Genomic DNA, 14,434 nt, shown 5'->3' on the forward strand with positions numbered 1-14,434 from the left:
AAAATCAAGTGGGATAAATAGAATACTAGGATTAGCGTTGAATACAGAGAAGTTTATGTTGCTCGGCTCGAACACCGAAAGCGCTCGCCAAGGCTCGCGCTCCCGGCGTTCTAAGCCTCGCAACATAAACTTCTCTGTATTCAACGCTAACCTAGTATTCTCTATGTGTTTTCTATCGTATTTCCATAAGCTTCACCTTAAATTTAACAGTATGGCATGCACAAGCAGATCTTGCGGACTCCGATGAAACCGACATAATAGATTTTTTAGAATGATGTGACACATGACACATGAATCATTCCAATTGTTTAACCGGGAACCTCGCTCTTTCTCTACAACAACAGCCAATACACGCTATGGGCGCCAGATTTAATTTTTGACGCGCTGATTTTTTTCTGGAAATCACCATGGCAGAAGAAATCAAGTTCAACGATTGGTAAGGCATGATTCATGTGTATGCAATTTACAACATATTTTGTTGATTTCCCCATTAAGTGAGTGAAACAATAGTTACAGGGATTTATCACATCGTCTGTAGAAATCTTTCTGTTAAAACTGAAAGTAGAGATAGAGAAAGGTTCCCGGCCTGCGGGCGCATTTCACTTAGCGAGCGGGTTGACAGCGATTTAATTATGGGTAATGACGCACTTCCGTTGCTGTAGAAAATGGCGAGTTCCCTGCCTTGTCAATATCTATGTACATAGTCGAACTATCTTTTTTTATGAAGACGTTTTGTCGGAAGATTTTTATTGATTAAGTATGTGTATGCATTATAATAAACAACGGGTAACTAAATAAATAAATAAAACATTGCCATCGAGCGCTTATCAACGCTCTGCGGACTAGATGTCATTGTTAAATAATTCGTATGACCAAATTATTTACGACGACATACATGCGTTTTCAATCTGACTTAATCCGTCGTTCATTGTGCATGTATTTGTAAAGCGTCTGTACTTTCAGCTTCTATTACGATGCGAAATAAAAAAAGTCTAAGAGACGTCGAAAGACGTCCGCGATTGTTGCGCCAAAATATCAGTCGATCGCAAATTTTTTTTAACCAAGAAAGCAAGAGCCAATAAGTGCCGAATCATTCGTGTTATCGATTTTTTAAAGCTTAAAGTTTATATTATGGACAGTTTCAAGGATTATATATTATGGACAGTTTCAAGGATTAAAGGTGTTATGAAACATCAGTTTATGAAAGATAATGATGATAGTTTACAGTTTTATTGAACCAACACAAGTGTGCAGCTTCAACAGAAATAAAGCAGGAATGATTTTATGGTGTGCATTTTTATAACTCATTTCAACTTATTTCAAGAATGAAATCACCCTATTTTTCAAAATCAATTGGTGAAAACCCTATTTCCCAAATAATTATTTGGTGCACTGATAGGACATATATTAGGCGTGTGATTGAGTAAAATAATTCATTTCTGTTCATAAACAACATTAATAGCACATATTTATTTATGTAAACGTGCATTTTCCGAAAGTACGAAATGTGCATTATCTATTTGGAATTACATGACAAGGACGTAAACGGGTTCAATATGTGTATAAATTCTTCTAAATTGTGCAACGTTGTCTTGCCAAGTTTAAGGCGTCCGAAGGAGTTATACAATGCACTTCGGCACAGGAGCAACACATCTGACATGTCTATTTGGAGATAAATTAGCCGAACCCATGTTTTGTGCAATATCTATTTGGAAATAATTGACAAGGATGTTTTGGCAATATATGTGTATAAATTATACTTAGATGTGCCACGTTGCCTCTCCCCGGGCGAAAAATATCCTACGTGAGGTTTTAGGTGTGTGATGAGTGCAACAATACACTATACGGAGCATTTAGAAAATATGTGCAATATCTATTTGGAGTATTTGTTTTCGATAGCGCGTAATGTGCAATATCTATTTGGACTAACATGGCCAGGGAGTGTAGAGTATTTCTAAGATGTGTGAATGAATGATATAATGCATTTCTTAACATTGACAGCGCATGTGCGATATCTATTTGAACTTGTATTTTGCGATAGTACGAAATTAATAATAATAATTTTGTATATTACCTACCTTATAATTAGTAATACCCGGTTCGGAACATACTTGCAGTATTGATTTACCCAGTCATTATTCTCATTTTTCTTCTTGTTAGCTTTAGTGTTGTTTTTTTCGGGCCGTATAAACCTGATGGTGGTTAGAGTGTCACCTTTTAGACCTGATCATGGTAAAAGTATTGCCTTATAGACATGCTAATGGTAAGTGTGTCACCTTATAGACCTCATAGTGGTTAGAGTCTCACCTTTTAGACCTGATCATGGTAAGAGTTTCACCTTATAGACCTGATCATCGTTAGAGTGTCACCTTATAAACCTTTTCATGGTTAGGTTTATAGACCTGATCATGGCTAGAGTGTTAACTTATGGACCTGATCATGGCTAGAGCGTCAACTTATGGACCTGATCATGGCAAGAGTGTCAACTTATGGACCTGATCATGGCTAGAGTGTCAACTTATGGACCTGATCATGGCTAGAGTGTCAACTTATGGACCTGATCATGGCTAGAGTGTCTACTTATGGACCTGATCATGGCTAGAGTGTCAACTTATGGACCTGATCATGGCTAGAGTGTCACCTTATAGACCTCATAGAAAAATAATATTTTTACTCGTGGCTGCGCCACTCGTGAAAAGATATTTTATATGATCACTCGTGAAATAACAAACGATCTTACACTGACATGAGCAAATATCCTCTATATCTTGTTTCCTCCATGTAATCCGCGTCTGTGATTGGCCGATTATCTTGTGCGCACAATATAGCGATTGTGTTTCCCCGAGTCCAAAAAAAAAATAACTTGTGAAAACAGACTTATTTTGTGTTTCCCAGAGTTAATTTTTTTGGAGACGGGAAAACAGAACTTGTGTTTTCCAGGCTCCTTTTTTGGAGCGGTGATGTCTCCTTAGAGCCAACGTAACATACATATACATGTGCATTAATACACGAAACATTGATTTGAAGTATGGCACAAGATAACAATTGATGCAAAGCATCAAAGGGCGTCGGGAATTTCAGTGTAAAAGGCACTCAATGAAGTTACATGGAACGCTTTTTTTCTACTGTAAATATTAATATATTGGCCGATTATTTTAAACAAAATAGAAAAAGATACTGGTATAACCATTATCTATGATTTTTTGTTATAACCCCAAAATATCCATTATCTATGATGTTGTGTTATAACTCCCAAATAACCATTATCTATGATTTTGTGTTGTAACCCCCAAATATTTCATAGTTCATTTTATTTACATTGGTTTCCTTTTTTACTGGCATCCGTGTGCAGTTTTCATTAATGGAACAGAACTGTGTAGGTTTAAAAAAATCTGCTTCATCTTATAAGCGTAATTTCATATTTTTCTCAACTTCAAGGGGAGATAATTCTGAACGTATTTTTACGGTGCTCATTTAAGATTGGGGTTGAGAACTCATTGATATGAAAACACTGCAAAAGTTTTAATGTGTTTACGAACCCCCCCCCCTCCCACCCTCTCACACATATATTTCATAGGCATAATAAAAACAAAAAAATGGTTACAATAAAACAGCATATTTATTTAAATTAAAATGTCTACATCAAAACAAAAAAGTTAACATAGAACACAAATAAAATAATTTGATTCTACCGGAGCTCGAACCTTGGTACTTACTTATTAACTAAGATATTAATAAGTCACTGTAGTGTAACGGTTATCAATAAAGCAATAAACCGTCTTGTAAAATTGAAGAAAATACGCGCTAACCAAAACTCAGACAGCATAAGTCTGCGCTAACGTTACAAAAACCACAAAATAAATATATTTTGATTGTGTTTTGTTTTTATACAAGACCAGAAAGTTTCACCGGTTCGCGTATTTGCCCAGTCCCTGTGATCTTTTATTATTGCCCAGTCCCTGTGATCAGTTATTAATTAAAATAATTAGCTTTGCATTATTGGCAATAAATGTTGTTGTAAATGTAATAGTCATAAATGCAGTACTTATTTACACTAATTTACACAAAAAATCACCACTATGCAAGATATTCTGACAACAAAAATATATACATTGATCCGTAAAATAACTTCTCCTCCCATAAGCGAAAAAAACAACGTATTACATACGAGTCGCCGCACTTCAGAGGTATTCAAATACAGGTGTATAAAAAACGCATTAAAATGTATACAAATTAAAAAACGTAAAATGCATTATACTAATTAAAAACATGAAAGTCCTATTAGTCAACAAATACAAATACAGAAAGTACACGAATCAAGCCTGTGGCAGAGAATGAGTGGAGTTGAATGTTGATTTTGACCACAATAGATAACAACGTGAGCACCTTTCAGGAAGAGGGGCCGCAATGGCTAAAATTAAATTTGATTGTACAAAAGATCTCATGTGACCATATACTTAGGTTACACATACGGAAGTAAACTCAGCGTTTAAAACAAATATTATTGTAACAGAAATTAATTATTTAGAAAAACATAAGACAGTTTATGTGTACATTAAGCCGTACATGTATTAAGTATGACGACTGCACGATAACGTCAAGCTGAAATACACGCATGAATCAGATAAAACAATTCCATTTCTATAGTAAAGCAGTATATGCATTAATAAGACAATAACATTAATTATATTTCCGATTACATAATATTTGGCAGTTATATAATTAATAGCACAAACAATAATGTATACATGTTTATTGCAATCGATCAGAAAATATCTATTGAAATGCACCATTTTCTTGTCGTTGCACAAAAATGAACGGTGAAAATGTCAAGAAATATATTATATACTAGTACTTGAAAAACTTTCTTCATCGTTTGCCATACCTGGTCGAGTTGTTTTAAACGTCTAGATATCACAAATTATCAATTAAAGTCAATTTCTGCATTGTATTCTTGACCCGTTGTTGATTCTGTTGCAATCACAGACAGCTGAGTTCCGCCGTAAATCATTTTCACACACACCTCCCGTTCAGCAACAGGAACATGTGTGTTTGTTAGTTCAACTGTGATTTCTCCAACTTTCTTACAACTGGGCTGAGACGTGTACATAAATTGATCACCAGTCGGTCCAGGATCGTACGATTCTATCAAATTGAGACTGATTTGGGTTTGAGACTCGAATATAGGTACGTATGTCTTTCCACCAGTTTGTTCGTTGAGAATAACAGATTGACCTTTCTCAACATGTACATCAAACACATCCTTACAGTAGTATTCTCCTTTCTCTTCGTAAAACCACTTTTTACTCTGGTCGTGTTTCGTTTCATCAAATAACACATTTGTCTCGACACCATATGTGGCTCTGCTGATTCTACTTCTGAATATGAACATATCATGGCCGTATAGCACTGCACCCATTAGGACGGCACGGAAGGGTGATGTTGGGACAACGACTTTTACACTTGGGTACTTTTGCTGAAGCAACTTTTGAATCCTATGCTGAACGATATGTGATTCTGCAAACCCCCCGACAAGGACCACCGTCTGGATGCCACTTTGTCGTTCAAGAACCTTGTCAATTACCCGATTTATCAGTTTACATGTCTGATCAAAAAGTTGTTCCTTTATGTACGATGTCTTGAATTGCAACTCTTCGTCTTTTGTAATTGCGATCGGTGCTCCCGGCTTCAGTTTTATCGTGTTAGCCCGTAAGGAATCACGTATGGATTTCGGAAGGTTCAGGCGGATTTTTTCGTCTTGTTCTTCAGAACCAATTGCCAATTTACTTTTTTCAAACTCGTGTTCAATGGTCATCATTTCAAAGGGTGTAGCCATTGAGAATTTCGCGGTCCATTCTTTCCCTGTTTGATATTACCAAACCAAAAAGTGAGTGAAAAGTGAATTAGTTCGTTATATTATATAATCGGTTTTAAATAGACAATGAGGTGTACTTGAAGCGTTATTTATTAATTGACATGTGTGAAATGTTAATACGAGCATAACAAAAAATGAAAAGAAACGCATATATCTCATTTAAATGTTGTAGACAAAGTGAAAAATTTTGTATTCCGCAGTCTTAAACACCGATTACTTCTTGCAAAATAAAACATACTGTAATAGTTTTGACACCCAATTTTCATGTTTATTCAGGATCAAGAACAAACCTATTAGAAAGCAATTAATTACCTTCGAAACTATCGTTACACGCTTGAAAGAATGCCTCGTTAACACTCTGTCCTCCAACCATATTGCCTTGCTCGCCACACAGTTCTCTCAGCAGACCATCGTCTTGTACCTGAACGGCTGACAGATCCGCTGTGCCTCCTGGTTAATACACAGGTATCGTGTATTGTTCTGTTTTAAATGTCTTATCAAATATCGATATTCTAGGTTTACTGGAGACATGCGGAGATATTAGCGGACAGTTTAATGATTTATTAGAAGGATATTGTTGCTTTGATAATGTCAGAGTTAGGCAAAATAATTTTTTACGTAATAGTGGAGGTATTTCAGTTTTTGTAAAAAGTCACTTAACAAAAGATGGCTTAGTTACACGAATTTGTTCGGATTTTATTGATTGTGTTGTACTTCATTTGAAAGTGAGCTGTTTCAATTGTCCATCTGATATTATTTTGTATATTGCATGTGTCTCGCCAGAAGGGTCACCGATATACGAACACAGAGATGATGCAAACGGAATTACCTATATCGACGAAAAGCTCCTATTGTTAAAAAATATATATCCCGATTGTATCTTGCAGGTGATCTAAATGCTAGGACTAAAACTATGCTGGACTACATTCCTGCAGATAACATTGACTTTATTTTTAATTCAGACTACAATACAGATGATTTTGAGATGCCTAGAAATAATAAGGATAATATATATAATTTATTCGGGCGTACTATACTAGAACTCTGCTGTGCTCATGGAATTCAATGGGCGTGTAACTGGTGACCCTGATGGTGAGTTTACATGCATTACACATAATGGAGCTAGTTTAGTTGATTATCACATTATTTCAAATTATTTATTTCAATTTGTTACGAAGTTTAATATTCTATCCATTGATGAATCTGACCATTTCCCTATTTGCGCTACTATGATTTTTCATAGAAAAAATAGCAACATGAATGTTGATTTACCTTCTTCCCGTAGCATTCAAAGTAACATAAATGATGACAATATTAAACTTGATAAATTTAAATGGAATGATACGCTTAGGGATAGATTTATTGAGACTTTTGTTAATATGTATAACACATGCAAAGACAACATTTTTCATCAAATTACTGTAGATATGAACCAGGCTCTTCAAACAATAGTATCACTTTATAAAACTGCTGCAGAAAACAAGAAAGTCCATAATAGAACCAAACAACGTAACGTGTATGAACGGCAAGATATACCATGGTTGGATAATGAATGTGATATTTTGAAATATTGTAAATATAAAGCTTTGAGAAAATTCCGTGTCACAAGCTCAAGGGGGGATTTGCAAATTTACATAAACGAAAAAAGAAATTTTAAAGTAATGTGTAAAAACAAGAAGATATTTTCCAACACAATATGAGAAATAGGCTATGCCAAGCAAGTAGTAATCCAAATTTATTTTGGCAAACAATTATAAGTGCAAATTATAAAAAAGCTTCACATTGTAGTTATCAGCAACAAATCAAACAAAGTGATTGGTTAAATTATTTTTATCAATTATTATTTCGAGAAAATATGCTCTTGATTGGAACTTCTAAAGAAGCTGCATTACCTGAATATGATTGAGTTCTAAATAGTCCTATCACACAAGAAGAAATAATGAGAAGTATTAATAAATTAAAAATGGGAAGGTCGCAGGGGTTTGATGGTATAGGGGCAGAGTTTTTTAAAAACACGGCTAATGTTATATGTCCAGTATTTTGCTCTCTATTTAATCATATTCTTAATACAGGTGTATTTCCTGACATGTGGAGCGAAAGCATTATTGTTCCCTAACACAAATGCGGTTCTAAACTGGAACCGACAAATTATAGAGGTATTTCTTTAATAAATGTAATGTATAAAATATTTGGAAATATAGTAAATTCACGATTGTGTACTTGGGCCGAAGAATTTGGCAAACTAGATGAGTCGCAATCATGTTTTCGGAAAGGTTATTCTACAATTGATAACATATTCGAATTACAAAGCATGGTACAAATATATATAACTAAACCAGGAGGAAGGTTTTATGTATTATACGTTGATTTTCAAAGGGCTTATGATGGTATATTGCACCATAAACTATTTGACATAATGCAAAAAATAGGTTTAAAAGGAAAACTTTATAATGTCCTTGTCTCTATGTACTCTAATTTACGGAGTCGCGTGCGAGTCATAAATAACAATGTTACCACTGATTTTAAGTGTAACATTGGCACAAGGCAAGGGGACGTAACTAGCACGATCATTTTAAATTTATTCATCAAGGAATTTTCATTACGGAAGATATACCAAATATACAATGTATATTATTTGCCGATGATGTTGCGAGTTGCTCTGAAACGGCTATTGAACTACAGCGTCAATTAAATAGTATTTCTGATTTTTGTCGAATAAATGGCATGACTGTAAATGAAAAGAAAACCGAAATAATTGTATTTAGAAATGGTGGCCCATTGCGGTCATATGAAAATTTGTTCTATAATGGAAAGCATGTAAATGTTACGTCAGTGTACAAGTACATGGGTCTACTGTTTACTCCTAAATTAAGTTGGTCCAAGGCTAAAGCTAAGTTGGCAATGAAGGCTAAAAAATCTATTAATGCCATTAAAAGTTACCAAGGCTATTTTGGAAAATTTGACATTCAAGAGTATTTTAAACTTTTTGATTCAATGGTTAAGCCGATCCTTTTATACGGGGCTGAAATTTGGGGTCATACCCTTTCTGAAAATACAGAACAAGTCCAGGCTCAATTTTGCAAAGATTGTATTGGTTTGAATAGGTCAACAAACAATTCCATGGCCCTAGGGGAGGTTGGTAGATTAGAATTATGTGTAGAATATCATTTCAAGTGTGTTAAATACTGGTGTAAACTTATTCACATGCCATTGCATAGATATCCAAAAAATTGTTATACAATTGTTATGTAATATGTTAAAAAGCCAGGATGAAATCGGAAGGACAAATTGGGCTACTTCTGTTAAAAATCTGTTATTTAATTATGGATTTGGTTATGTCTGGGTGTATCAGGATGTTGGCAATGTTGATGTCTTTTTACAACTGTTTAAAGATCGCCTTATTTGTTGTAACACGCAAAAATGGTCAGGAAGTTTATTCGACTCGTCTAGATGTGAAACATATAGAATGTATAAATCATTGCTTGAACCAGAAAAATATCTTTCGCTTAAAATACCATTCTTCTATAGAAAAGCATTTGCAAAGTTCAGATGTTCCAACCACAAGTTTCTTATTGAAACTGGACGACATCTTGGTATAGAGCATGGTCTTCGATATTGTATACATTGTCTAAATGTAGAAAACACACGTGTCATTGAAAACGAATTTCATGTATTTTTTTATTGTTCTAAATTTCACGAAGAACGTAACATTCACCTTTTTTCTTGGTATACAGGAAACAGAGAAGAAATAGATTTTTTTAATCTGATGAAAACAAATAATGATCTGACATTGAAGAAAATTGTATTATTAATATATATATGTTAATGCGTAAAGTTTAAACATAAAACTATTCACAAGTCATGCATGTAAAATATGACATGTCTGTATATTGTATTTTGGGCCGGTGGCCTTTATTTACAAAATAAATTGTCTTGTCTTGTCTATCGGACCGTGTACATATTTGCATTACACTGTATATGTATATATGTGTCTTGTTCTGATAAAACTGGGCATAATGCATGTGCGTCAAGTGCCGTCCCAAATTAGCCTGTGTAGTCCACACAGGCTAATCAGGGACGACACTTTCCGCTTAAACTTGATTTTCGGTAAAAAGGGAGTTCCTTTAAACGAAAAATACCATTAAAGCGGAAAGTGTCGTCCCTAATAAGCCTGTGCGGACTGCACAGGCTAATCTGGGACGGCACTTTACGCACAGTTTTCTCAGAACACGACTCATGTGTACACAGCTTGCGCATAGATGAGTAGATGCTTATTACCAAAACACAAAGATAAGCTTACAGAAAAAGAATTATTTCTACAAAAGTTCGAAGATCGAATGGCAAACAATTAATTTAATATGAAACTAAACATAATATGAATATTTACCGCCAAGGTCAACAGTCAGGAAACAATGTCCAGGTCTCCCTATATTATTCATGGCTGCTTGTTGTTCAATTGGAAGATTCAGACAATAAATCGCTGCGGATTCTGGCTCCGATGCTAGAAGAAGATGTTTGCGTGGAATGCCGGCCTGCATATAGGGTAATAGCATTATTCTTCATATAAAGAACACTTTCTTTGACTTAATAATCGTTCATCTTTAATTCTGATTTAACAAAATATTGTATACAAAAACTAAGATATAGATCTATAAATATGTAGATGTCATTAACAGCAAAGAATGGTAAATAGAACTTGATGAGCATTGCACTGCAAACCATTAAGATGCATGCAAAAACCTACCCTACTAATCAGGTTTCCGCTATTACTAAAAGGTCATGGATGTATTACCAGTTGGGTAGGTATTACCTTTTCAGCAGCTTTTCTCATAAACTGCTTTGCCTTCTCGGACCAAATGGCAGGAACAGTAAGAACCCACAGCACGTTTTCAGTATTTCTGGCGGTTGGGTTTCGTTCGAGAAAATCATCATGCAAGGCTTTGATGAAGAGTGTCATTACATCAGACAGCTTGCGATGAGCTCCGTTGCTGTCTTCAACGCTACACGTTTCGTCGTCACCCTGATAACCAATTGATTGGGCATATAATATGTGTCGCGTTCTGAGAAAACTGGTCATAATGCATGTGCGTAAAGTGTCGTCCCAGATTAGCCTTTGCAGTCCGCACAGGCTAATCAGGAAAGACACTTTCCGCTTTTATGGTATTTTTCGTTTAATGGAAGTCCCTTCTCACCGAAAATCTTGTTTAGGCGGAAAGTTTCGTCCCTGATTAGCCTGTGTGGACTGCACAGGCTAATCTGGTACGACACTTTACGCACATGCATTATGACCAGATATTCTCATAACGCGACACATATTATTCTATCAAAAGAAACAGGCTAATAAAATCATCCGACATGCTATCACTGAATTCAAATCATATGGGATATGTTTGCCAATTAAATTAGTTGTACCTCTTTCAATCTGTACAGCAATACTTTAAACTTTTTGAAAAGATGATATGAGTGTTTTTCGCCTTCTTCATCATCACTACAAATGTCAGCATATCGTTTTTCGGCTCTATAACCAAAGGCACATATTTGTAGCCCATACTCTTCCTCGGAGTTATCTTTCAACAACAGTGCAGTATCTGTCTTGTGTATCTACAACAACAAAAATGTTCGCAGAAAAGGAAATTCCTTTGTTGAACTTTTATTGAAATCCAATTTATGTAACGAAGTTTGAATTATGTTACATGTTGAAATAATACACAAGGTGAACAAACTAACTGGTAGCGAGGTTGCACTGGCCCAATATACTTTTATGTCAATATACCAAAATAGAAATTGAGGTCAGTTAACAAGAATGATGAACGTATTGTTAACATAAATGCATTATCGTTTGTGAGTTCTATTTCATATTAGACTTAATGAATTTACTTTTTAGTTCCGGGTTCCCAGTTTGAGTTACATATGTTTTACATGTTATATTTTTTCCTCATAAATAATGTGTTATATTCTTTGTAAATTCAATAATTTTACCTGCGGAGTTCCTGGGCCCCAGTTGGTGTTGAACTCCACGTTGCCCTTATTCTTAAGGAAGTCAGTCCGCCACTGCCAGGCATAGTCACTACAAGGCCTGGACTTTTGATAACAGACTGAAAATGTGAGGATGACATGTTAATTGTACACTATTTTCTATTAAATGTGTAAAATTATGTTTACATTTATATCAGGCGCTTCTTTTCTTGTCAGGTGATTCTTGAATTGGTGAATGCGTGAATTACGATATTTACTTTGTCATACCAATGTGGACAAGGTTTGTTCCGAGAGAAAACGAACGGATAAAAACGTCACTGAAGGTTTTATTGATTGAATTATAAACGATCATAACGTGTTGCTGGAAATAAACGGATCTTGATTAATTCCATTAAATATTTCTACTTAAAATACAATAGTTCTTTAAAGATGTATCCCGAGTATAAACAAAGCAAATATATACAAATACTTAATCAAAATCATGTCATCATAAGACAGGTAATGTTAGATTACATACATTTAAAGAGAAAGTACGATGCGTATGCCATTTAATTATGTACAACACGTATGCCAAATAATGTAAACAAATAATAGTACATACCAGCTCCATTGCTGCTTATTACTTAAAACGCATGTGGCGGATATCGTACGCACACAAAGACGAGACCTAATCGAATGACAAGATTAAGTATATCTTTGTTGGCAGACTTCCAGGCCAGGGGTGTTGTAAAATTTTCAATCAATTTTGATAGGATGACCTATATTTATCCGTCGATCAATAACTTACATTGCGCAAGCAGACTTATTCTTTTTTTAAACTTAAACTCCAATCGTCCTTACCGCTTTAACGATAGAATGAGAAATTTTATCTTGTAACTTGTTTATCGATCGTACAAAATCATTCTGCTTATGTTTTGAAACATTAAATAGATCTCACTTGTGTTTGTACTCGTCGAAGATTTGATTACAAATAGATTGTACAAAGTATCACATGCTCTATCCGATAATAATCACTGAAAAGGTGATTAGCCAATATACGCAAACAAGATTGTCAGTAATGTTATTTACCGTGAAACTGAAACATTCTGAAAATGTTATGCTTATTTTAAACTTCCATCAGCGTTAACAAAATTGTATGCATATTAAATTATAATTATTCGTTTAGCTAGTTCTGACACCGGAGTTAATCGTTAACAAACATCGATCCTTCGACCAAGGTTATCGCCATTGTTCCTCTTTAAACGTTACGCAATACTACAATATGTTTGGTTTTGTAAATATTTAGGTGTTAAGTTCATTGTTACAGTTTTTCATTCTGAGAAGAATTAAAAACTTAACAAAAAGGGAATCTAAGCGAATCGAGAATAAATTTAAACAATATTATCTTAAAAAACTCGTATGATTAACACCATATGCCACTGAACGTTACAGTTAAGTAGCCACTACACAAATTAATAGTTGTTATCACTTAATGAAGTATTAGAATTCAAGCGAATAAGCTATGAAACAAGTTGATTGACGGTGCGGGATGTGTGACGAAAAGCGGGTCGGTAAAACTCTTCTTCGATTATAGAATTAACGCGGTTGTTTCGCTACTGTGATACAATAGAGTATCACTGGAGAACCAAGAGTTCGATAACGACGATATAAATATTTTACTAACATACCTCATCAACGTTTTAAGCGTTCATAGTATTGATTAACTGGTCTTAAATGAGCTTTGTCTTCGAAAAGGGTCGAAACGGAGTGGATCTTTAATTAACAAGTGAAATATAATAATAAAGCAATACGCATATGACAATAGTTAAATCTGTGTATACCTGTATATTAAATGCATACATTCTGATATAACAATCAATTTTCACAATATCATAAAGTTTGCAAATGTGGATTTGGCATAATTACCATTATCTGCATCATCACAATAATCTTGAACCAATGTCGTTATTTGATCAATATCTTGATCCCCACGTTTTTCGGAGAAAAAGTGGGGATATTGTATTGATGTGCGTCTGTCCGTCCGTCCGTCCGTCAGTCCTGGCCACCTGCTCCTCCTACACTATTAGCACTAGAACCTTGAAACTTACATACATGGTAGCTATGAGCATATGTGCGACGGTGACAGTGACGGAATTTTTATCTGACCCCTGGGTCAAAAGTAATGGGGGTTGAGGCGGGGCCGGGTCAGAGATTTTCACTCATTTTTTTAATGTTATGTTACATTAAACTTCTTCATTTCTGCACCGATTTACTTCAAATTGATACTGAGCCTCTCTTATGACAATAAGGTCAATCTCAACTATGCATGGCCCCATTACCAACCCTGGGGCGCCCCGGCCACATAGGCCACGCCCACCCAAAATTGCCTTTTACTATAATTTCTTAATTTCTACACCGATTCACTTCAAATTGGTACTGAACCTCTCTTATGACAATACGGTCAATCTCAGCTATGCATGGCCCCATTACCCACCCTAGGGCATCCCGCCCACATAGGCCACGCCCACCCAAAATTGCCATTTACTATAATTTCTTCATTTCTACACCGATTCACTTCAAATTGATACTGAAACTCTCTTATGA

The 14,434-nt window shown here is 35.1% G+C and overlaps 1 protein-coding gene across 1 annotated transcript; it reads right to left on the reverse strand.

The window, feature by feature from the left end:
- Positions 1-4,501: 4,501 nt before the first annotated feature.
- LOC127843020 (heat shock 70 kDa protein 12B-like) lies at positions 4,502-11,936 on the reverse strand. The gene is made up of 6 exons (XM_052372846.1): positions 11,855-11,936; positions 11,288-11,476; positions 10,686-10,895; positions 10,263-10,407; positions 6,188-6,325; positions 4,502-5,862 (listed from the first exon to the last, which is right to left on the reverse strand). The coding sequence occupies exons 3-6, from the start codon at positions 10,830-10,832 to the stop codon at positions 4,925-4,927; spliced, it is 1,368 nt and encodes a 455-aa protein (XP_052228806.1). The 5' UTR covers positions 10,833-10,895; positions 11,288-11,476; positions 11,855-11,936; the 3' UTR covers positions 4,502-4,924.
- Positions 11,937-14,434: the final 2,498 nt, after the last annotated feature.

The sequence above is a fragment of the Dreissena polymorpha genome, chromosome 1 (assembly GCF_020536995.1).
Source record: "Dreissena polymorpha isolate Duluth1 chromosome 1, UMN_Dpol_1.0, whole genome shotgun sequence".
Classification (NCBI taxonomy): domain Eukaryota; kingdom Metazoa; phylum Mollusca; class Bivalvia; order Myida; family Dreissenidae; genus Dreissena; species Dreissena polymorpha.

Coding starts and splice junctions, on each gene's coding strand:
- LOC127843020 (XM_052372846.1), bottom strand. CDS start 10,832: ATGACACTCTTCATCAAAGCCTTGCATGATGATTTTCTCGAACGAAAC. Junction 10,408..10,685: donor TGAGAAAAGCTGCTGAAAAG/GTAATACCTACC, acceptor CCCTATATGCAG/GCCGGCATTCCACGCAAACA. Junction 6,326..10,262: donor CCTGACTGTTGACCTTGGCG/GTAAATATTCAT, acceptor TGTATTAACCAG/GAGGCACAGCGGATCTGTCA.